A 23,474-nucleotide genomic window follows, 5' to 3' on the forward strand; every position below is an offset into this window, starting at 1 on the left:
CCTTCTTTTGGGGTGGGGAAGGGAGACTATTCCATTATTTGCAATTATAAAAAGAATTCAAGTATTTGGGAAGACTTGGTTTTGAACCCTGACTACTTATTAGTACTATTAACTTGGGCAAAGTAACTTTCCTAAGCCTCAGATTCCTCAAATGCAGAATAGAGATAATACCATCTTCTACTCTGAACAGTGCTAAGGTTTAAATAAGACAAAGAGCCCTAGCTAAGGCCTGGCACAGGTTGACATTCAATGCATGTTAGTTATAGCTCCTTGGGCCATATGCTTGATCTGCCACCAGAAGAGAAGGAAGCTATACAAAGATATTCCACTCCCTTCTAGAAAATTCCAGGAAAGAAAAATCAAGTATTGGTCAAAGGTCCTGGCAGGAAATGGAGCAGCAAATAAGCCAACCCTCTGCACTTCCAAGGAGGGAAAAAGTTGACACAGAGGCCAGAGTTTGAAAATGTTCCCTAAGAGCATGACGTATTAAATGCTCTAAAACCAAAACCATGGTAGAAACTGTGTCATGAATACGCAAAGAATAGGAGATGTGGTAGAGGAGACGCTGAGAGCATGACTTGGTAAGTAGGGTTGGAGAAAAACAATCATATATATTCTGGAAGCAGTATTCAAAGATTCAGCAGCAGATGGAGGTCACAAAACTTCCTCAGTGACCAATGGGGGCGTCAACGACACTGGAGCCCAGAAATGCTGAAGAGTGTGAAGTCACTCAGAGTGGAATAGCAGAGGATCACTGACATTACGAAACAACGGGAGGGATCAGATGCTTTGGGAGAAAGTAACAGGGCTCCAGGTGCCCTAGGAGTACCAAGGGACTTGCAGTACATCTTACAGACAGACATACAGACACACAGACACACACACACACACACACACCCCTACACAGAAGGCAGAACAACCATTACAATCTTGAGCACAGGCGTCCACAGTATCACCGTATGTCCTGGTCTCTCCAGGACACTCTCAATTCCAAATATTGTGATTGTGATACATTCTTTATATAATAAAATAACACTGATCATGCAACTGTTTGGCAAATTACTGCTGAATGGATCAAGGCCACATCTGTCACTGGCAAAAGATGATGTACAAAAATGAGTGATTCCCACAGTGATGAGTTCGCTCAACAAGCAGGTTAGAAAACACCCCAGGGGCCAGGGGTGATGGCTCACGCCTGTAATTCCGGCACTTTGGGAGGCCAAGGCGGGCAGATCATCTGAGGTCAGGAGTTCAAGACCAGCCTGACCAACATGGAGAAACCCTGTCTCTACTAAAAATACAGCCAGGCGTGGTGTCTCATGTCTGTAATCCCAGCTACTGGGGAGGCAGGAGAATCACTTGAACCAGGAGGCAGAAGTTGCGGTGAGCCAAGACTGCACCATTGCACTCCAGCCTGGGCAACAAGTGAGAAACTCCTGTCTCCAAAAAAAAGTGAAAACAACACCAGGGATAATTCAACCCTATTTTTATTTTTATATACATATATACGCCTGCAAGCATAGGAAACATTATTCATTGAATAATCCTTGCTTTTTTGCAGTTAGCATCTTTTATAGAACAAAAAAACCAAGATATTTTCATTTTGAAAATACAATTAAAAAGACATCGAAAGCCACAAAAGATGAAGAAACACAGCCAAAGAAAAATCATAATGATGTGTGAAAATAGATCCCAACTTGCTCAGAGGGAAAGCTTGTAAACATGTGTCATGGAAGTGAATATTTCTCTACAGTGCAGGGGTTTCAATTTTCCATTCTGGCATCAAAATGCTTCCTTTTAAAGGAGACTTACAATAGGAATTATCAGTTCATTAGTTTTTTATTTGTCACTTTTTATTTTTAAGAGAGGGTCTCACTCTGTCACCCAGGCTGGAGTGAAACGGCGTGATCAGCCTCAACCTTCCACACTCAAGCAATTCTCTTACCTCACTCTTCCAAGTAGCTGAGACCATAGGCATGCGCCACCATGCCTGGCTAATATTTTTTTTTTTTTTTTTGAGACGGAGTTTCGCTCTTGTTACCCAGGCTGGAGTGCAATGGCGCGATCTCGGCTCACCGCAACCTCCTCCTCCTGGGTTCAAGCAATTCTCCTGCCTCAGCCTCCTGAGTAACTGGGATTACAGGCATGTGCCACCATGCCCAGCTAATTTTTTGTATTTTTAGTAGAGACGGGGTTTCACCACGTTGACCAGGATGGTCTCGATCTCTCGACCTTGTGATCCACCCGCCTCGGCCTCCCAAAGTGCTGGGATTACAGGCTTGAGCCACCGCGCCCGGCCTGGCTAATGTTTTTAAGACAGGGTCTCACTATGTTGTTCCAGCTGGTCTTGAACTCCTGGGCTGAAAGCAATCTTCCCACCTAGGCCTCCCAAATTGCTGGGATTACAGGTGTGAGCCACCACACCTAGCCTTGTACATTAGTTTTAAAAAGTGAATTTTTTTTTTGCCCGGGCGTGGTGGCTTACGCCTGTAATCCCAGCACTTTGGGAGGTCAAGGCAGGTGGATCACCTGAGGTCAGGAGTTTGAGACCAGCCTGGCCAACATGGCGAAACCCTGTCTCTATTAAAAATACAAAAATTAGGCATGGCAGCATATGCCCGTAATCCCAGCTACTCGGGAAGCTGAGACAGGAGAATTGCTTGAACTCAGGAGGTGAAGCTTGCAGCGAACCGAGATCATGCCACTGCACTCCAGCTCGATAACAAAGCAAGACTCTGTCTCAAAAAAAAAAAAAAAGTAAATTTTTTACATGCCCTGGCCTTTCTTCTTCCACTCCCTTTTCTTCTTATGGACAGATATTTTTCAAGGTAGATAGCTCCTACTCAAAAAATATTTTCCTTATTTAAAGATTGAGCCAGCTGGATACTTTATTATTATTATTATTTTTAAAGCCTATTATTGGGGCATAATTAGATGGTGGGAGATGCAGTGTTGACTCCCCTCCATTGGCCACTGAAGATTTCTGTAACTGTCTTGTTTTAATGTGTGAATGCTGGTCTCCGAGATTTAAGAGCTAGAATTGGCCTCAAAATGCTGACAGCATGCAGTGCATCTGGAACATTTGCAAAGCTCCTTGGCAGATGCATTCACAAGATGCAATGGCACTAAAACCATATGATAAAAACACAGGATGGTTTCCCAAAGAGAAAGAGCAAGGTCTTCTGCTCTTCTCAATAGAAACCCTATCTATTATAGGATGTGATAGGGAGGACCAAAGACGACTGACTGCTGTCTCTAGCTTAGTACCTGAGGGAGTATGGCACTATACACTCAGAGGAAGAAAGAATGATGGAGAAGCAGGTTTGGGAGAAATGAGTAAAGATGATGAGCTCACTTTGGGACATGTTGATTTTGAGATTCCTGTGGGACATCCAACTGAAGATGTCTGGAAGACAGTTGGATATGTGGTCTGTACCTCCAGGTAATGTCCAGGAGGCAGATGCAGATTTAGGAGCCATCAGAATGCAGTGGAAACAGAAGCCACGGGGCTCATTGAGATCACAACTACATAGAGTGAGAAGAGAAGAGGTTCTTGAGTAGAAGCCTAAGGAACTCCAACATTTAAGAATGAGCAGAAGATAAAAGACCTATCAAGGAGACTGAGAAGAAGTCACCATTGTTTATAGGCTAATGTGAATGGCAAAATATTCCTATTTTTCCAAATTAGAATAGCGCAAATAAAGACAATGGGATTATTTTCTTAATTGTATCTAAGTGCAGTACAGATAAACTTCTTTTTTTTTTTTTTTTTTTTTTTGAGACGGAGTTTCGCTCTTGTTACCCAGGCTGGAGTGCAATGGCGCGATCTTGGCCCACCGCAACCTCCGCCTCGTGGGTTCAAGCAATTCTCCTGCCTCAGCCTCCTGAGTAGCTGGGATTACAGGCACGTGCCACCACGCCCAGCTAATTTTTTTGTATCTTTAGTAGAGACGGGGTTTCACCATGTTGACCAGTATGGTCTCGATCTCTTGACCTCATGATCCACCCGCCTCAGCCTCCCAAAGTGCTGGGATTACAGGCTTGAGCCACCGCGCCCGGCTTTTTTTAAAATCCCTTTTTTTTTTTTTTTTTTTTTTTGAGAGGGAGTTTCGCTCTTGTTACCCAGGTTGGAGTGCAATGGCACCATCTTGGCTCACCGCAAGCTCCGCCTCCTGGGTTCAGGCAATTCTCCTGCCTCAGCCTCCCGAGTAGCTGGGATTACAGGCACGCACCACCATGCCCAGCTAATTTTTTGTATTCTTAGTAGAGACAGGGTTTCACCATGTTGACCAGGATGGTCTCAATCTCTTGACCTCGTGATCCACCCGCCTCGGCCTCCCAAAGTGCTGGGATTACAGGCGTGAGCCACCACACCCGGCTAAACTTCATATTTTAAAATAAGATTTCTGAGGTTTTCCCAAAAGAAACCAATAAACACATGGAAAATTGTTCAACCTCACTAACAGAAATGCCAATCAAAAAAAAAAAATATATATATATATATATATACACACACATCATATTGATCTTTGGAGGAGGAGGTCACTGTACATATTACTTAGGACTGGTGAGGGTGCAATGGGACAGGCCCTTTAGCCACTGCTGGTAAGACAAACTGGAGAGCAACTCATTTGTCCAAATCTATCAAGCACCATCAAAATCTTTACACTTTTCACCCTAGCAATTCCACTTTTTGGATTGACTCACATGCAATTAAGTAGATTAATGCAAAGAATTACGTAAAGGGATTCCTGCTGTAGCATTATTTATAAAAACAATAATTTGTTTTAAAATTTGAGCATATAATTATACGGAAATAATTAAATCATGCTACATCCATCTATGTATATAGTATAATTTATGGAATTGTATGCAATTGCTAAAAATCATGTTTTGAATAAATAATTTTTATGAGAAAATGTTCAGTATACAATAGTAAATGAAACATACATAATTCCAAGTTATAATAAACACACAGACACATAGACACAGTAGACGAAAACACTCAAAATACTCCAAACACTCAAAATACTCCAAAATAATAACAGTGATTACTTGATAATGACAGAATTACAAATAACATTTTTACTTTCTTCTTTATCTATTTCTACATTTTCTCAATTTTCTACAATGCACATTGTAATTTTTATAATTTTAAGTAAATACTCCTACTATTATATTCTAATCATATTTTCATTATTAAAAGTTCTTTTTATTTCAAAATACTGCTACTATCTTTAAGGACATTTTTATAGAACCTAATTGGGAATTTTGGTTCTAATTCTTATATAATGTTACCACTATTTCTATACTGCTATTTTCAAAACAAAGGCAAAGCAAGGCATAATCAATCATTCTTGAAAGCCCCAAGTGATAGCTGGAAGTGGTGATGCATGCCTGTAATCCCAGCTACTCAGGATGCTGAGGCAGGAGAATCGCTTGAACCCGGGAGGTGGAGATTGCAGTGAGCCGAGATCGTGCCATTGCACTCCAGCCTGGGCAAGAGCAAGACTCCATCTCAAAAAAAAAAAAAGCCCCAAGTGAATGCTAGCACTTATGTCAGACCAGGAAAAATTTTTAAATTATAACCCTAGTAATAACTGCAGGTAAAAATGTGTAATATTAGTATTGACTATGATTTGGATCTGAGACAGCCAGAGACATAGTTTCCACATTAACTGAAGCTAACCATTCTAAACCATTAGGAAGTAAGTCCTGATAGCCTCCAACAATTATCAACTGAAAGGCAACCCTGAATTTTATTTAAAAAAGATTTAAAACTTTTTTGAAAATGTTCCTCCCACTTTGTCATACAATGATCTTCTTTATGAAATTTGTATTCTTAAACCACATTTTAATACAAATCCACTTGCTGACTGAACAAAGTGAAATTTCTCACAGAGGGCTGTACATGCTTAAAGTTTACTGCTTGAAACAAAAGTATGATAACCAATTATCTTAGCTTGTTGCAAGTAAAAAGTCATTTTGTTGATAAACAATTTTATAGACTCGAGACATCAAAGCCACTAAAACTCAGAAATCTTTCTTATGACTCTGAGTTTAGCCAAAGATGTTGATTAAAAACCTAGAAAAATAAACTATCAACTAAACTATTTTATTCAAACGTGTGAGTATAAGCAAGGTCTCATCAATTTCAACAGTAGATAATGATAATCATGACAACTCAAAATATTGTATTCAGTCAATATATACTTTATGCTTATTTTCAAAAACTTTTTTTTATTTTTCAGAAAAAAAGTAATGAACTATAAGACTAAAGGGTGATTTAATCCATATAGCTTTTAAGACTTTCCCTAAAAAATAAAGTAATGCATAAGAAAAAATTTTTCATTGTTAGATCTTGTATCTCAATTTTTGCTTTAAATAAAACATTTCACAAAAATATAGCAAAAATTAATTTTATGATAAAGTTGGCAAAAAAAAAAGTCAGCAAGGAAAGAAAAAAACGGTGTGATGAATGATGCTGGGTCAACTGATTAGCTGGCTGGGAAAAACTAACTTAGATCCCCCTCTCGTTCAATTCATCAAAATAACTCCAAATATTAATAGATCAAAGAGTTATATGTTTGGAAAAAAAATTTAAGAAGAAGCGTTATCTGCTCTTTAAGTGAAGGAATGAGTTTAAAAATTATATACAATCACAAAGGAAAAGATACTGAAACACTAATATCCTACTTGTTAATTGGTCCAAGAACATGAGCAGAAGATTTACCAAAGAAAAAAATAAAAATAAATACTAAAACATGAAAAATGTTCAAGTTCACTAGTATTCAAAGAAATACAAATAAAAACAAGGTGCCATTTTTAGTCTCAAAAAAGCAAAGTTTTTTTTAAATGACAATACATTCTGGTGAAATTAATGTGAGAAAAAAAAACCTCTCATTCAATGCTGATTTAGGGTATAAATTGGTATACCCCTTCTAGAAACTCAGTTAGCAACAGATAATGAGCCATTAAATGTTCACACCCTTTGATACAGTAATCCATTTCTAGGAATCTTACGAGGACAACCTAAAATGAGAGCAAAAATTTATGCACAAAGATGTTCAGTACAGCAACATGGAAAATAGCAAAATCTTTGAACTGACAGTAAATTTATATGAATAATTTGGACTTGTTTAATTCATGGTATGTTAGCAGAGTATCATGATGTCATTAAACATTATATTTTCAATGAATTTTTAAATTAGATAGAAATGCTTGGGATATAAAGTTATATGACAGAATTCAACATTACATCCATGTAGCTTAACATTTAAAAGTTTTATAATGTGCACATGCTCATAACATTTCTATTACCTGCTTGTTTTATACTACCACAAGAAAGTGGCCTTTCACTGAATTTGGAGGGTATATGTTGGGTGGTCTGACCTAAAATTCAGGCTATGTGGCACAAAAGAAATTTGCTGTGTGGCAGCTAGCTAACAAATGAGACAGTCATTCTTCAGAAGAGGTTTAAGTTTGTGATAGAACCATTTCACACTTGAGCAATCAGAGCTTTATTAAAAGAAGCACTAGCAGGAATTTATTGTATAGTTATTACTAACTCCCCTGAGCAGTAAAGGACTGGCCAGCAAATGTATGTGCATGAATGTACATGGATGTGCACACACATTAATATCCATTTAGGATATGATATGGTTTGGATGTTTTGTCCTCTCCAAAACTCATGTTGACATGTAACCTCCAAGTGTGAGGACCAAGTGTGAGGTGTTTGGGTCATGGGGCAGATGTTTCATGAATGGCTTCGTGCTGTCCTAGCAGTAATGAGTGAGTTCTCACACTGAGTTCACAGAAGACCTGGCTGTTTAAAAAAGCACCTCCTCCTTCTCTCTCTTGCTCTCTCTCTTAGTATGTGGCATGTCGGCTCCCCTTCACCCTCTGCCATGATTGTATGCTTCCTAAGGCCCTCACTGGAAGCAGATACCACCACTATGCTTCATGTCCAGCATACAGAACTGTGAGTCAAATAAACCCCTTTTCTTTATAAATTAGCTAGTCTCAGATTATTTCTTCATAGTAACATCTATGAAGATGGATGTTACTAATGGACTAATGCAGAATATTAGAAAATATCCTAAAATGGACTAATATAGAATATTAGAAAACATCCTAAAATATTAGCAATACTTTTCTAAGTAGGGGTATTTTAGAATTGTACTAATAAGGTACCACTAGACACATGGGGCTATTTACATGAAATCAAATACTATTTAAAATTCCTTTCTTCAGTAGCACTGGTCACATTTCAAGGGCTCTACAGCCACAATAGCTATAGTGACTACTGTATTAAACCATGCAGATCTAGAACATTTCCATCGTTACATAAAGTTATGTTGGACAGTGCTGTTCTAAACGTTTTTTTCATGTTCTTCTTTATACTTTTTCCAAATCTATTACAATATGCATTGTAGTAGATTCCACTTATTAACAGAAAAAAAAAACACTATGAGAAAAGAAAATGAGGTTAAGAGAGGAAACATTACACTAGAGGTGCAGAGGACACATTCCGTAGAGAGAATCCTAGGGTTATTACACTAGGTGGGGAAAAGCAGGCGGTCACACAGGCACTCAGGGAAGAACAGGAAAGGCTAAAAAGAGACATGGGAATAGTAGACATTCCAAGGTAAGAAAGAACACAGAAATTCTAACAGCAAGGGTGGGGAAGGAGGCAATTAGAGCAAGAAGTTACAGGTTTCTTGTCTCTCCCCACTCACCAGCCATTACAGCTGCTGACCGCTGAGCTGGCTCAAAAGGACATTTCCCCCGGCCACTCTCAAGTCTTTCAACCTGCTGGAAACTGGACACGTCCTATAGACCAGAAGGGGGCAATTGGTTTAAGGGTCATAGAGAAGGTTCATGGTGAGAATTACAAAGATGATCAGATGAAGGAAAAGGTAAATTCCCATCAATCTCCCCTTCCACTCCCCACCCCAACTACCATCCCCATATTCCCAGTCAGCTATTCCTGATGCCCTCATCTACTCCTGCATTTCTCATCTCTGCTATCCTTTGTTCATCAGTTTATTCCTCTTCCCTCAATCCCCCCAGTAGCCAACACCCACATGCCCTGATGAAGGAATTCCTAGGACAGCCTGAGAAGCACCTAAGAGGCTGAAGGTAGGTCTTTCCTCTGAAAGACTGCTGAACTGTAGGGTTTGCAACTGGCTGGAGAATGTGCTACATGACTAGAAGGATCAAGAAGGAAGCAGGCCTCCTGAGGGCTGGAACCCTTAAAAGGGACAAAGAAAAGTACAGGCTGATAAAGGACCATCTGAAATCCAGAGGCCTAGAGAGACAAGGGTCATCCTCTTCCTATTCCCCACCCCAAGGATGAAAGACAGAGCTGCATAATATGACTAAGAGCAGAGGACGGGGGAACCTGCAAAGTCAATAAAGAATGATACGAAGCTCAGATCAGAATTTGAGAGTTTGGTATGTAAGTACCTTCCTCACCCAAGGACTCCAGAGGGACTGACACGGGCAAGGAACAAGAGTTGTAAGAGCTCCACCAGGGCCAACCAGAAGTTACCTTAGTCTAGCATTCGGCACTAAGAGAGACTTCAAGATAACATCTAAAAACAAGGATGATTTCAACTTGGACTGACAGGGAAGTTAACAGTGGCTGGTTGGGAGTCAAAGTTATGGCATGGAAACGCCAGGCATGATATCTTTAGTTCACAAACTGGGATGGGCATATGGCGTTACTGGAGCCTAATTACTTCCATGGTAGCTAGAGCAGAAATATCAATATATATCTCTTGAACATAAGTGTAATACTGGCCCACTACGATTGCTCATCTCCTGCTCTAGATGGCAAACAACGTTCTGTTTTACTGAGAGTCTTGAAGAAGTCCTGTTAAAATTTTTGAAGACCCCAAAAAGGGAATACTGGGTCAGAAGAGTCTGCTAGAAAGGAGGACTTCACAGAGGCCCAGCACTCCACTTGTGTGGCAGTGGGAGCATCCTCATCTGAGGAGAAAGATGAGTTTGGTAAGAGATTAAGAAGATGGTTGGGCACTCTAGAGATGTGATCCGTACCTCCTGCTGCTTCCCTTCTTACCTCTCACCTAAACTATGGCAGTAAACTCCTTTTCTGCACATCATCTAGCCACCACCCCCAACCAAGTTATTCTAATATCCACCGAAGATTAATCTTCTGAAGTATCAGTCACTGACTTAATAATACATTTTTGTGCAAGAGAATGACAAACAGCCTACCATTGCCTGGAGTATAACCTCATTAGCCAAACCTACTTATTTTTGACTTCTTCTCAAAATGATCTTTGTTCTATCCAACCAGATCATCTGTTATTCCTGGAAAATAAATTATGTTTTCTATGCCTATCACTGCTGCCTTACATTTCTCCAAAGACTAAAAGGATGAACTTGTGCTCAGTTCTCATTCTCTTTAGCCGTTAGGCACCATTTGATACTTTCGACTCACTCCCTTCCTTGAAATATTCTATTCTTTGACTCTCCTGAAACTCTACCCTTCTGGAATCCCTCCCATCTGTTATTTATTTCCTTCTTCTTCTTTCTAGCTCCTGCATGTGTATCCTAAGAATCTATCCTTAGTCACTTTCACATATGCTTCAAGAATCTCATTCATTCTTTCCAGCCAGATAGTCTATGCAAATCATTCTCTAAACTCTCCAAGTCCGATATCTTCCAAACTCTAGCCCATATTTTTATTTGACTGCTGGACTTCCTCACAGAGAATGCGTATCTGCCCTTTAAAACTCAACATGTCAAAACTAGTTCTCTTTAAGTTTCCCCAATGGTATCATCATGTCATCCAGGTTTCTAACTTTTGAGGAAGTGAGCCTCCTATTAACTAGATAGGTTATGATTATTGCATGGTGAAAATGACATTTAACTCAGGTCTGAAAGAGGCATGACCACTCCACTACATTCTCTATCTGAATGTTGAGATTCTTCATTGTATCATCATTGCATCAGTCAGCACAGTCTCTCAAAACCAGCTGTAGTAAAGAAAAGTCCCTGAAGCTGAAGGCCAGAGCTGGACAGGAAGGCTCTCTCTGAGCTATGGGTTGGAACTGGTCCCTTGGCCTTGGCCAAGAGGAGTACAAGGCATAGAAAGGACCTCTCCCAGGTGGTTAAGAAAAAAAAAAGAAAGATGGTTCCTAGTACATGAAATACATCAAATGCCACAAGAAATTGAAGACAGATAAGGTCTTCTGGACTGCAGGCTAGACTAGAGGGACAGGATAGTGGAGCAGAGCCACAGACAAACACAGGTTTAAATTTTGGCTCTGCCTCTGCTAGCTATACCATCTTAGATGTGATACTTAATTTTCCTGAATGTCAGTTTCCTTACTTATAAAATAGAAATAAATAATACCTAAGTATCATGATGTGGTGATAAAAATTAAACTTAATCATAAATGTGAAGTACCTAATATGAAGTCTTCATCAGAGGAGACACTCGATTGAATGGTTGTTGGTGTTATTGTTTGTTATTGCTGTTAGATGTCTAACAGTTTTCTCTGTTAACTGCTGGAATTCCCTCAACAAAACAAATTATGATATTTTCCTCCAATGTCCAATGAGCTATCACTGAAGGACAGCACCCCACGTTGTGGGAGCCCTTAGATCCAATGATTGAACTTCCTTTTTGTAAGAACCTTCATTTCTCCACAATCAACTTTGAGCAAGTTGCTATGTCTGGAACAAAGCTCTCAGATAACTGTTTATATACAGTCTCAAAGTCGTCAGTCTAGGACATAAGAGGTTCAGCAGTGAGGATAAAGGAAGAACTTGGTGAAGCAGACTGGGGTTGCTGGGTAGTAGGATAAGACAGGTTAAGGAAGAAGAGAACCTTCAAAACGTCTACAGAGCCAACAGGATGTGACTCAAAGGGCTACCAGAGCTGACCTCTTTGGGGCTAGTCTCTGCGTTCTCCTTCAAACAAGCCTTGACCAAAGGATGGGCCCTCATTTCATAAGTCTGCTAGACAGGAGGGTTCAGGGAAAGAGCTGAACTCAGGGGAGTGCAGGTCACAGATCCTTGGCTTCACTCTTCATTGCTGATGTTCCTCAAGAATAGATAGGCATGCAAGTCACATCAATCCTGACAGGTACATCCAGAAAGAACATTTTCTGTCTAGATACCTTATGTAACAACTACTAGAGTGCCACCTCAGAGAAACAAGGAAGAATTAAAGGCCCTAGGAGACTAACTTGGAAAAATCACACTGTCTATAAGCCATGCCTCTGGAATTCATACCCATGGAATCCCAGAGCCTGGCAGAATGGAAAAAGACAAATATGGCAATGGCACTACCACTGCTACCTTATGAACTTAAGGAGAACTGCGGGGAAATTAGACCTCAATATTACCTGAGGGAATACAGAGATTTTCAACACCAGCCTGAACTGGGAATCTTTACAGAATGAGGGAGCTATCCAGACGATAGCAGGGAGACTATTATCACCTTCATTATGGAAAGGACTCAACATAAGTCCAACGCACCCCAAGGCAGCGCAGGGGGACTAAATGGAGCAATCATGCATATACAATTGTAGTATTCTAAGCCAGAGATATGAGGGTGGTCTGTAACAAAGAGTGGTTTAGAGATACACGATGACTTGATCCAGGTGGCAAGAACAACTATGGACTGCAGAAGAGTCAAGACAAGACCTACAGTTGAGGATTAGGTCAAAAAAAGAAGCTGCTATATTCCCTCCTATTACTCTATAGAACAGAAAGGGAAGCCACTGGATATAAAGGGCATGTGAGGCTTCTGACTCACCCCAGGGCCTTGTCACAAATGTGAGCTGCCAAAAGACCAGTGCTGACTCCTGTATAACTGATGGGAAAAGCTGAGAGTTCAGAAACAGTCATCAGTCCCAGAGATTATGACTAGCCTAGATGTGATCAGGGATACACATGTCCCAAGCCTGCCTGTATTTGATGGTGGTGATGTCTAGGCCTTCAGCAGCAATAAACAGGATCTATAAGAAAACGTGATTGACAGAGTACCCACCCTGAAGGCAAAATCCAGAGTATGAGGCCAGCAGATACTACATTACTGGAAGTGACATCAGAACCCATAAGAGGAGAGAGTCACAGCCCATACATAATGAGGTTGGCAGTGGAGGTTAAGAGAAGGTGGTAAGAGACAGTCACACATTATGGGAGGAAGAAACAGGCAATGGACTTCACTAATTAAGAAATGGACCCAGGCTGCCTGGACAAAGAATACACAGGGCAAGGGAAACGTGAGTTTCTGGTTTCCGCAGTCTCTCCTAGATTTGTTGTTTCCGCAGCCCAACCAGCATCTCTAACTTCCTTAACTATCCCACTACGTCTCTCTTTACATTTTGTATACCTCACCCTCTACAATCTCCCTCTCCCTCCCTCAGTGGGTTACACATACCCTCATCCCACGATGACAGCCCCTACACCCGATGCTTATCATGCACAATGGTTGCCTTGACCATGCTCCTATCATGGTCACTCACAGAAGACCCTTCCCATCCTCCCACCACCACCCCAAGTAACTCACACTGGTGCAGCCACCCTCTCCCTCTCCTCCCACCCCTGTCACTCACAATAACCCCGCACTTCGGATCAAAAGCGAAGGTGCCACAAGTGAGGAGGTGAGAGGCATTGGCAATGGCGAGAATCTGGACAAAATTGTGACATTCGTCCTGGGGGTCAGAGATGGTTAGAAAGAATCAGAAGCAGCAGGTATGAGGGTAAGGTAACATTGGGACAGTTAGATGCAGCTTTAGGATCAGAGATGATGGGTGATGGCATGGTGTTAGAGTCTCTGCCTGGGCCCACTGGGATGGGAGCATTATAGGGGACTGAGAGTCAGGGCTGGGCCAAGGTCTCAATTGACACTCAAGACAGGGCTCAGATTTACACTTACCTCTTTCTTGCCTTTCTTCCTACAGTTCTGTTTGTGAGCCTCAGGAACCATCCAGTCAATCTGAGAAAGGAGGAGTGATCATTTCACCCAGATTCCCCTAACATCAAACTCACTTGATGTTAGACGAGATTAAACTGTTCCATGAACTCTATCAATTTGGGAACCTCAAAAGTCCCCCACCTTTAGTTATTATGAAACCCCCCACTGACACACTCATTTAATCACATGCTATGGGGCCAGGGGTCCTTCCCTCTTTCGTCTCTCACCCTTCGGGGTTTCTCTGCTGAAAAGGGCAGGGATAAAGCGAAGATGGTGTCCCGGGCGCCAACATAAAGTGTGTGGGAGGCAGGATCCACAAGGAGAACGGAGTAATTGTATATCTGAGGGACAGCGAACCGGGTGAGATAGGAGTCAGCCTCTGGCAGGAAGAGAGGAGAGAGTGATGTTAGCCATCGCTTCCTAAGGGTTGAGTTCACAAGAGCAAAACCAAATGGGCCAACTTTTGTTTTCTTCTAAGTACCATTTATTTAGCAGCCATGGGGGAAAACACCAGAGCCTTGACAAGTTAACCAGAGACAGATGAGGCCAGAATATTTAGCACACAACCCAGTGGGTAACTATGCTTTTTCTATAAAAATAGAGCACTAGCCAGACACTGTTGCTCACGCCTGTAATCCCAGCACTTTGGGAGGCTGCAATGGGCAGATCACTTCAAGTCATGAGTTCAAGACCAGCCTGGCCAACATAGTGAAACCCCACCTCTACTAAAAATACAAAAATTAGCCAGGTGTGGTGGTGCATGCCTGTAGTCCCAGCTACTTGGTAGGCTGAGACAGGAGAATTGCTTGAACCCAGGAGGCTGAGGTTGCAATGAGCCAAGATCGCACCACTGTACTCCAGCCTGGGTGACAGAGTGAGACTCTGTCGAGAGAGATAGAGATAGAGATAGAGAGATAGAGAGATAGAGAGAGAGAGAGAGAGAGAGAGAGAGAGAGAGCACTCTAATAAAATCACAGCATAAATATTAAATCTGTAATTTCTATTCATAACAATGTGATACATAATTTGAAAATACCTATAGAAGGTACAAGTACTTTCCTCTCCTAAATTTGTTGTTTTTTTTTTTCAAATCACTACTTAATAGCAACTTTTTTACTTAGAAGGGAAATGTTTCATTCTTTTCACCAACACATTAGGAGTCTATCTCCTCTGTCCCTCACTACCCTTGGCCTCCCTCCACCCCATTCCATGCAAAGAGGTAGAGAGCGTAGTGGGAAAGAGTGTGTGTTCTGGAAATGGTCCAGCCTGAGTTTAAATGTGGCTCTTCTATTTACCTGATGTATCATCTTGAGTAAGTTATTTGCCCTCTCTGAGCATCACTTTCCCCATCTTTAAACACCACCATCCAGAGTTGTTGGGAGAATCAAATGAGATAGCCTAGGTGAAAGCACCTGGCACATACTACGTGTTTCACAAATGGTGCTGTTCTTCCTTCCTTAGATGTGTGTTGCATTTTGGTTAAGTCTAAACCTCGGCCAGGTGCAGTGGCTCACATCTGTAATCCCAGCACTTTGGAAGGTGGAGGAGGGCAGATTACCAGGTCAGGAGTTCAGGACCAGCCCGGCCAACATAGTGAAACCCCATCTCTACTAAAAATACAAAAAATTAGCCAGGTGTGGTGGCAGGTGCCTGTAATCCCAGCTACTTGGGAGCCTGAAGCAGGACAATCACTTGAACCTGGGAGGTGGAGGTTGCAGTGAGCCAAGATGGTGCCACTGCATGCCAGCCTGGATGACAGAGTGAGACTCCGTTTCAAAAAAAAAAAGCAAAAACAAACAAACAAACAAAAACACTAAAGCTCATATCAGCATTCAAAACTCCTATTTAAAGATTGGAATAAATAAGTTGGCATGAATTTACCTTGTTAGCTCAACCTCTGGTTCTGTGGACGCTACCCCTACACCAATACAGCTCTGCTCTACCTGCTTCCTCTGCTCAGCACCCTGAAGACGGTAGGCCACCAACCCATTCATTCCTAGATGTGCTGATGTGAGTCCCACCCACTCCATCCTCCCACACCCATTCTCACCGCTGTGCTACCCTGCCTACTCACTCTCTCATGCTTAGTATAAGCCCTGGATCACCTAGTTTATCCTCATACCCCCAACTCTGCTTCGCCTTGCTTGCCATCTAAACATCTCTGGATGCCTGGACATCAATTCAGCCTGGCAACTACAAATTACTTCGTGGCTATTGCTCGGTCGCAAAATGAAACCCCAGGCTCTGACCACAGCTTCGCCTTCTGGAATCACAGCATCCCTATACGGTATTAGTCTGAGTTTAAACTCCAAACTACTACTACCCAGTCGGGAGTTGTAACTCTTGGCCTCACTGATTGTCTGCCCAAGGTGCTAACAATCAACGCCCAGCGAGAAGAAAACAAGGTCCACGGCCACGCTCATGCCCACCTCAGCGGAGTCTAAAATGTGAATGGCCCCAATGATCACTTTTAACCTTGTGACGTCTCCTAGCTTCTTCCACATCTTTTCAAAGGGTCATGTGCCCCTCCTCTATTTTTCCTTCTAAAGGCTTGAAAAATCATTTAAGAAGAACTTTACATCAAGACATTGAATGGTTTATCAATATTCAATATAGGGAATGGGCAGAGGCAGCAGAGAACGTTGAGGAAATTAGGAGAGTTAACGTGGATCCAATAATGGGAGAATGCGAGCTGGTGTCAGAGACGTCAGGGGAGCAGGAAGAGGGTTAGGAAGATGAGGGCTGTGAGCAGGGCCAAAAGGCTCCGAGGATGTGTCGAAGTGACAGGGAAATGAACGAGGTAAGATGAAAATGCTGAGCTGGGGACCAGGATGGACAGCTGGAGTAGAAAGAAAGACTGATGGGTCTGAGAGCAGAGCGGGCTTCAAGCTGGAATGATGGACCCAGGTGTATGTGCGGGGAAACAGGGGAATAAGGGAGATGGAACTTCGAAATGGACGACCTCGAGCAGCCCCCACCCGGGCTCCGGGCCTCAGTGTCCGAGTCTGCACCGTGAGGAACTAGCCTCTCCTGCGGCTCTAGGAATAGGGCCCGCTGGAGCAGCCTGGGCGTGTCGTGGGAGCCGAGGCGCGAGATCCGGGCTGGGGATGCGGGGCCGGAGGACGCGCGGTGGGGAGGCAGAGGGATGCGGGGAAGCCCCCGGCGGGGCGTGGGCGGCGTGGAACGCCATACGCCAGGCTGAGAGGCCCAGGTCCCGCCGCGCGGTGTGGGGAGCAGGTGGGTGTGGGTGTGGGCGCGAAGGGCTGAGGGCGAGGGCGCCCGTGCCTTACCAGACATGGGAAGCGAGGTCCTGGGCACCGAGCGGGGGACGCGGCCGTATACCGGGCCGCTCAGCACCGCGAGCAGTATCAGCGGGAAGGGCGAGGCTGTAGGCGGCCCGGGACCCGGGCGGGGCCGCGCGCCAGATGCTGGCATCTTTGGCTCCGCCTGGCCGCGAGTGTGGCGCACGAGAACGCCTCAACTCAGGGCTCCGGGGCTACCGGCCTCGGCCCCTCTCGGGTCCCCTCGGCTCGGTCCGGCTCGGCCTGAGGATGAGGGATGCAACACCGCCCGGCTCCGCCCCCTCTAAAAGGGACCAATGGTCGAGCCTTTGTCTTCCTCCAGCCAATCGGAATTGAGTGGAGGCGGGGCTGAGGTGAGGAGAGGCCTAACCCAGGCAGAGGCGGAGCTAGACCCAGGTGAAGGTGGGGGTACCGCCTTGGAAGTGGGCGTCCTGCCTTGGAGGTGGGCTGGGGCTGCCACACAGTGACCTCGAGTGGTGAGTTTGCTCCTTCTACTCCAAAAACTCAAGTGCCCGTATCTGTACTAATAAGAAAAACTTACTAATAAGGGGAAGTGGGTACACGCACCAAGTTTCTCAGAATTATTACTTGGCAAGCATTTAAGGACGGCTGCCTATGTACTGGGCAGGCACAGCGTAACGCGCGCGCGCACACACACACACACACACACACACACAGACGATTCTACAGAAAAGACTAAAAATCAGGGCCCTAGCCCTAAGGAATTCACACAGGAATGAGGTTTCCAAAAGTAAAAAATAATAATAACTGCAAATAGATTATTGCGGTACGAAACAATGCATGTTTGCTACCATGATGTGCAATAAGTGTGCGGAAGGGCCAGGTTTTGCCGGAGGAAATCAGGAAGGTCTCACAGAAGAGGTAACATTTGAACTGAGTTTTCTAGGGTTAGTAGGCCTTTGAGGTCGAGGAACAAAGACTGCCTATAGGTATTTCCACTTCGATATCCTACAAACAAGGCAAGCATAGGTCCTGAGAATAAGTCACTATCTCCCCCATCCCAACCCTAGCTCTTTCTTCAGGCACTTCGTCTTCTAACTTACAGCCTTGCAAGTAATCTTTGCTTTCTCCTCTTTCCCCCCCCATTGTATTAGTTACCTAGGTTGCAGAGCAAATGTAACAAATTAACCTCAGAATTTGGTGGTTTAAAACAACAAAAAACTTTTATTATCTCTCACAGTTTCTCTGTGAGAGAGAAATTCAGGAGTAGCTTAGCTAGGTGGTCTGGCTCCCAGTATCTCACAGGATGACAGTCCAGATATCAAATGGGGCAGCAGTCCACTGAAGGTTTGACTGAGGCTGGAGAATCCACTTCCAAGATGGCTGACTTCCGTGCCTGCCAAATTGGTAATGGCTGTTGGCAGTAAGTCTAGGTTGTTCTCCACATGAACTTCTCCATGGGGCTGCTTGAAGGTCTTCACAAAATGGGGTGACCTCAGAGCAAGTGATCCAAAAGAACAAGGCAAAAGAGCAACTGATACATTTGTGACCTCGCCTCAAAAGTAACACACAATCACTCTGCCATATTCTATTTGTCACACAGGCCAGCCATGATGCACTGTGGAAGGGGACTTCATCAGGTGGTGTACAGGGATTTCAGTGGGAATAGAAGTATTTCAGCCTCCTTTCTTGGAGACTGGCTACCATGCCCATATGTAAGAAGTCACTATGTCCTTATAAATCTAACTAAAAAATAACTTAAATCCATCCTTTTCTTTCCGTTATCATCATAGTTGAGGTCATCATCATCATTTGCCTGGACTGTGTGATAGTGTTATTTAAAAAAAAAAAAAACCGGCCGGGCGCGGTGGCTCAAGCCTGTAATCCCAGCACTTTGGGAGGCCGAGGCGGGTGGATCACGAGGTCAAGAGATCGAGACCATCCTGGTCAACATGGTGATACCCCGTCTCTACTAAAAATACAAAAAAATTAGCTGGGCATGGTGGCGTGTGCCTGTAATCCCAGCTACTCAGGAGGCTGAGGCAGGAGAATTGCCTGAACCCAGGAGGCGGAGGTTGCACTGAGCCGAGATCGTGCCATTGCACTCCAGCCTGGGTAACAAGAGCGAAACTCTGTCTCAAAAAAAAAAAAAAAACACCTTGCCCCCAATTTCTCCCCTTCCAGGCTGCTATCAGGATAATCTTTCTAAAGTGCATTCAACAGTTATTAAGGGCCTACTATGTGCCAGGCATTTTACTAAGTACTAGAAGAAATAAGAAGAAGACTTGGTCCCTTGGCTGGGCATGGTGGCTCATGCCTGTAATCCTAGCACTTTGGGAGGCTGAGGCAGGAGATTCACTCAAAGACTGGAGTTTGAGACCAGCCAGGTCAACATAGTGAGACCCTGTCTCTACAAAATAAAAATAATAGCAAGATGTGGTGGCACACACCTGTAGTTCCACTTGGGAGATTGAGGCAGAAGGATTACTTGAGCCCTCGAGTTCAAGGCTGCAGGGAGCTACAATCATACCATTGCACTCCAGCCTGCCTCAAAAAAAAAAGACAAGATCCCTGAATTCAAATTGCTTAGCCTAGAGGGAAAATCAGACATTTTGGATCAGTACTTCAAATCTTCTCTCTGAAATCTTCTTTCTAAAACCAACCTCAACACAATGGGACCTCCACCACTTTGAGTCTCTTACTCTAGCACCACTATGTGCCTTTCCTAAGCTGCTTCTCAGCAATCTAGCCTACACCTTAGTCCCTTCTCTGAACATGATTTTTTGGTTATTTTGTCTTTTGATTTTTTTCAAAAATCTTTTTTCAATTTTTTTGACAGAACATATAATAAGAGGTTCATTTTGTGTTGCAACCTAATCACACCTAAGTACATACATTCATGTACTTAATGTACATATTAGTGAGTTAAATTTTAAACGAAGTCATACTTACACTATATTTACCTTTACTTCAGGTGTTAAATTCTAATTTTTCTTCCTATCATGTTGCATTTTATTCTATTCCATCTTTTAAATGCTGGTTGCAGCTCACTAAATTGATTTTACTACTCACTAATAAGTTGATATCTGCACTTTGAAAAAAAAATCACTATTCATGTAGTCTCATTCATACAAATTTAATTAATAATGATTTTCTACATCTTTCCAGGCCATATCTTTCTCTTCAGCTTCTGATGCACACATCCAAGTGCCTAAGGGACATTTCCACACAGTGTAACCACAGGCACCTTGATTTCAATATGTCAAAAACTGAACTGTCATCCCCATCCTCATCGCATCCTGGTAACTGTGTGGATGCCAGAACCAATGTTGCCCATCTTCAGCTGTCTAAACCAGAGACTTTGCATTTGTTTATTCAATAAGTATTCATTGAATGTCTACTGTTTTCTAGGCTCTGTCATTCTGGATTCCTCCTGATCAATCTAATTAATCATGAAGGCCTATCAATTTTAACTCCTAAATATTTCTTCCCACATCTCTGCATCCCCTCTACCAACACTCTAATTCAAGCAACTATCTCTTCTTGCCTGCGCTATTTCCTACTCTAGTCTTGTCCCTATGCCCTGCTGCCACAACCCCAATTTCAGCCCCCAATCCATTCCTTTTAAGGCAGAGAAGGCAGGGAGAAGGCTCTCTCCCATATACAAACCAGATCATGTCACTCTTCTACTTAACACTTCAGTTTGTCTCCCCATTCCAGCCTACCCCACCTTTGCTGTGAGATAAGATCCAAAATCTTTAATATAGTCCACAAGATCATATATGTTCTGGCCCTTTGCCCGTCTCTCCTGCTTCATCTTTGCCACTCTTTTTCCACATACTATACTCCAGACTGGCTGAGCTCCTTCATTGCTTCAGAGTTCCCTCTGTCTGGAATGCTCTCCATGCCCCTTGCTTGGCTAATTCCTATTTAGTTTTGTTGATTCAGCTCGGAATGATAATCCCTGTCTCCAAGAAGCACCCCCTAATTCTTCAAGTTCGTGCCTTTCCCATATGTTCCCATAACGTTGTTCCCCCCTCTGTAACACATATCATACTACATAATCATTGCCTAAGTACTTCTCTGTCTTCCACTAAGTCCCAGGAGGACAAAGAATATGATAGTCTCAGAGTCTAGCACAGTGCCTGGCATTGAGCAGGAAGTCAGTAAATATTTGGTGAGTGCTATTATGTTGTTCAAATATTCATGTACTACACTAGGTCCTCCAAGAAGCAGACACCAAGCAGAGATTAAATGTACAAGGATTATACTAGAGGAAACACCTGTGAGAGAAAATAGGGAAGGATCCAAGAAAGGCTAGGAGAGCAGTCAGACTGTGATGCAAGTGAAGAAGAAAGGAAAGGAAGTATCCAAGATGTTAAAAGTTCAGCAAGACTGTTGGGAATCATCAGGGCAACATTGCCCATTAGAGGAGTGCTGTGTGAGGAGTGCTGTGTTTCCCAGGAATGGGTCTGCCTTAGTATCTCCACCACATTCAGTCAGTGGTCAGAAGACAGTCTCCATGCAATGTGGCGGTTGATTTCTAAGGCAGCAGCTAATACCCTTGGTCAGTTATACTCCTTGTAGTTTAAAGTCTGCAAGGTGCTTTCTCATGACCCTCAGAAAACAATTCTTTTTTTTGAGACAGAGTTTCACTCTTGTTACCCAGGCTGGAGTGCAATGGCGCGATCTCGGCTTACTGCAACCTCCGCCTCCTGGGTTCAGGCAATTCTCCTGCCTCAGCCTCCTGAGTAGCTGGGATTACAGGCACTCGCCACCATGCCCAGCTAATTTTGTTTTGTATTTTTAGTAGAGACGGGGTTTCACCATGTTGACCAGGATGGTCTCGATCTCTTGACCTCGTGATCCACCCCCCTCGGCCTCCCAAAGTGCTGGGATTACAGGCTTGAGCCACCGCGCCCGGCCTCTAGAAAACAATTCTTATGTCATAGTTCCCATTTCTGGTAAGGTTCTTTGCATATTTTTAATAAATGCTATAGAAGGCACAGAAAGAAATTAATAGTAGGTAGGAGCAACCAGTGGTATGGTTTGGAGTAAGGCTAGTGCTCAAGTTTGAATGTATCCCCCAAAGTTCATTTTCTGGAAACTTAATACCCAATGAAATAGTGTTCAGAGTTGAGGCATAATAAGAGGTAATTAGGTCATAAGGGCTGTGCCCCCATAAATGGATTAATATCATTATCTTGGAAGTGAGTGAGTTATTGAGACAGTGGATTTGTTGTAAAAGTGAGTTCAGCTCCCTGTTGCTGTCTTGCTGTTTTGTACCCCCTTGCTGTTTTGCCTTCTACCATGGGATGACATAGAAAGAATGCCCTCACGTAGATGTGGGATTCTCAACGTTGGAATTTCTACCCTCCAGAATTTAAGAATACATTTCCTTTATTTATAAATTACCTGTTCTGTGGTACTCTGGTATAGCAACACAAAGGGGAGTAAGACAGTTAATGTTGGGGTTGAGCCTAGTAAGGTAGGTGGGGTCAATTATAATAGACCCTCTTACTAAAAAGGAAACATAAACCGTTTTTAAGGCAAATAATGATATCAAAATATTTTTACAAAGACAATTCTAAAATCATTGGAAAGGATAATCTGGAGATTAGAGACAGGAAGGCTAATTTGGACTGTATGGGGGAAAAGAGCTGTTGAGAAGCTATCCTTTAAACTGAAACACGGGAACTCTATTGGATATCAGATTATGGTGTTTAAAAAAGATCATGGGTTAAATATTTCCGTTCTTACCCTAAGGAAGAGTTGATAGGAGCAAAATGGTTTAGTGGGACTAGAACACAGGCAGGCGACTCTTTTCTTGTTGAAACATCTAACCTGTCCTGTGTCATTCATTGAAACACTGCCCCACCCCACCTCCAACCTGCATATAGGCAAGGAACTGAGAAAATAATAATAATAATAAAGATAACAGGAAAAACTGTTCATTTCTAGCTCGGAACTAGCATTATCTTTCCCTCTCCTGCGGACTAATTCAGAGAATTCCTATTCAACAAGACAGAGTTGAGGACCCAGACCAACCAGCTGTTAAGGACCAGGGTACGCTCCTAATCCATCTGGAGTTCATCAAAGGGACTGTGGGAATCAACCTCAAGTAAGCGAGAATGAGTATGAAGAGAGGGACAGAGTGTAAAAAGACTAAAAACTTTCTGAAGGTAGCCTATAACTTCCACGAGGGCAGGGACCATTGTCTCTGTACGTCCACTGTACTCCAGTCCTAGCAC

General features: G+C 43.0%; 1 protein-coding gene across 6 annotated transcripts in view; it reads right to left on the reverse strand.

Annotated features, from left to right (window-relative positions):
* Positions 1 to 17,526, reverse strand: part of SEMA4F (ssemaphorin 4F) — a 38,517-nt gene extending 20,991 nt beyond the window's left edge. For 3 of the 6 annotated variants that reach the window (XM_074397854.1, XM_074397860.1, XM_003922567.3), the window contains exons 1-5: positions 17,251 to 17,526; positions 14,188 to 14,339; positions 13,922 to 13,981; positions 13,599 to 13,697; positions 8,739 to 8,832 (exon numbers count right to left, since the gene is read on the reverse strand). In XM_074397854.1, coding sequence (XP_074253955.1) covers positions 8,739 to 8,832; positions 13,599 to 13,697; positions 13,922 to 13,981; positions 14,188 to 14,339; positions 17,251 to 17,395 — 550 coding nt within the window. In that variant the 5' untranslated portion in view covers positions 17,396 to 17,526. The remainder of the gene's footprint in view (positions 1 to 8,738; positions 8,833 to 13,598; positions 13,698 to 13,921; positions 13,982 to 14,187; positions 14,340 to 17,250) is intronic. The other 3 variants (XM_074397858.1, XM_074397864.1, XM_010333410.2) reach the window with 1 other exon arrangement.
* Between the last annotated feature and the right edge of the window lie 5,948 nt (positions 17,527 to 23,474).

This window comes from Saimiri boliviensis, chromosome 1, assembly GCF_048565385.1.
Source record: "Saimiri boliviensis isolate mSaiBol1 chromosome 1, mSaiBol1.pri, whole genome shotgun sequence".
NCBI lineage: Eukaryota > Metazoa > Chordata > Mammalia > Primates > Cebidae > Saimiri > Saimiri boliviensis.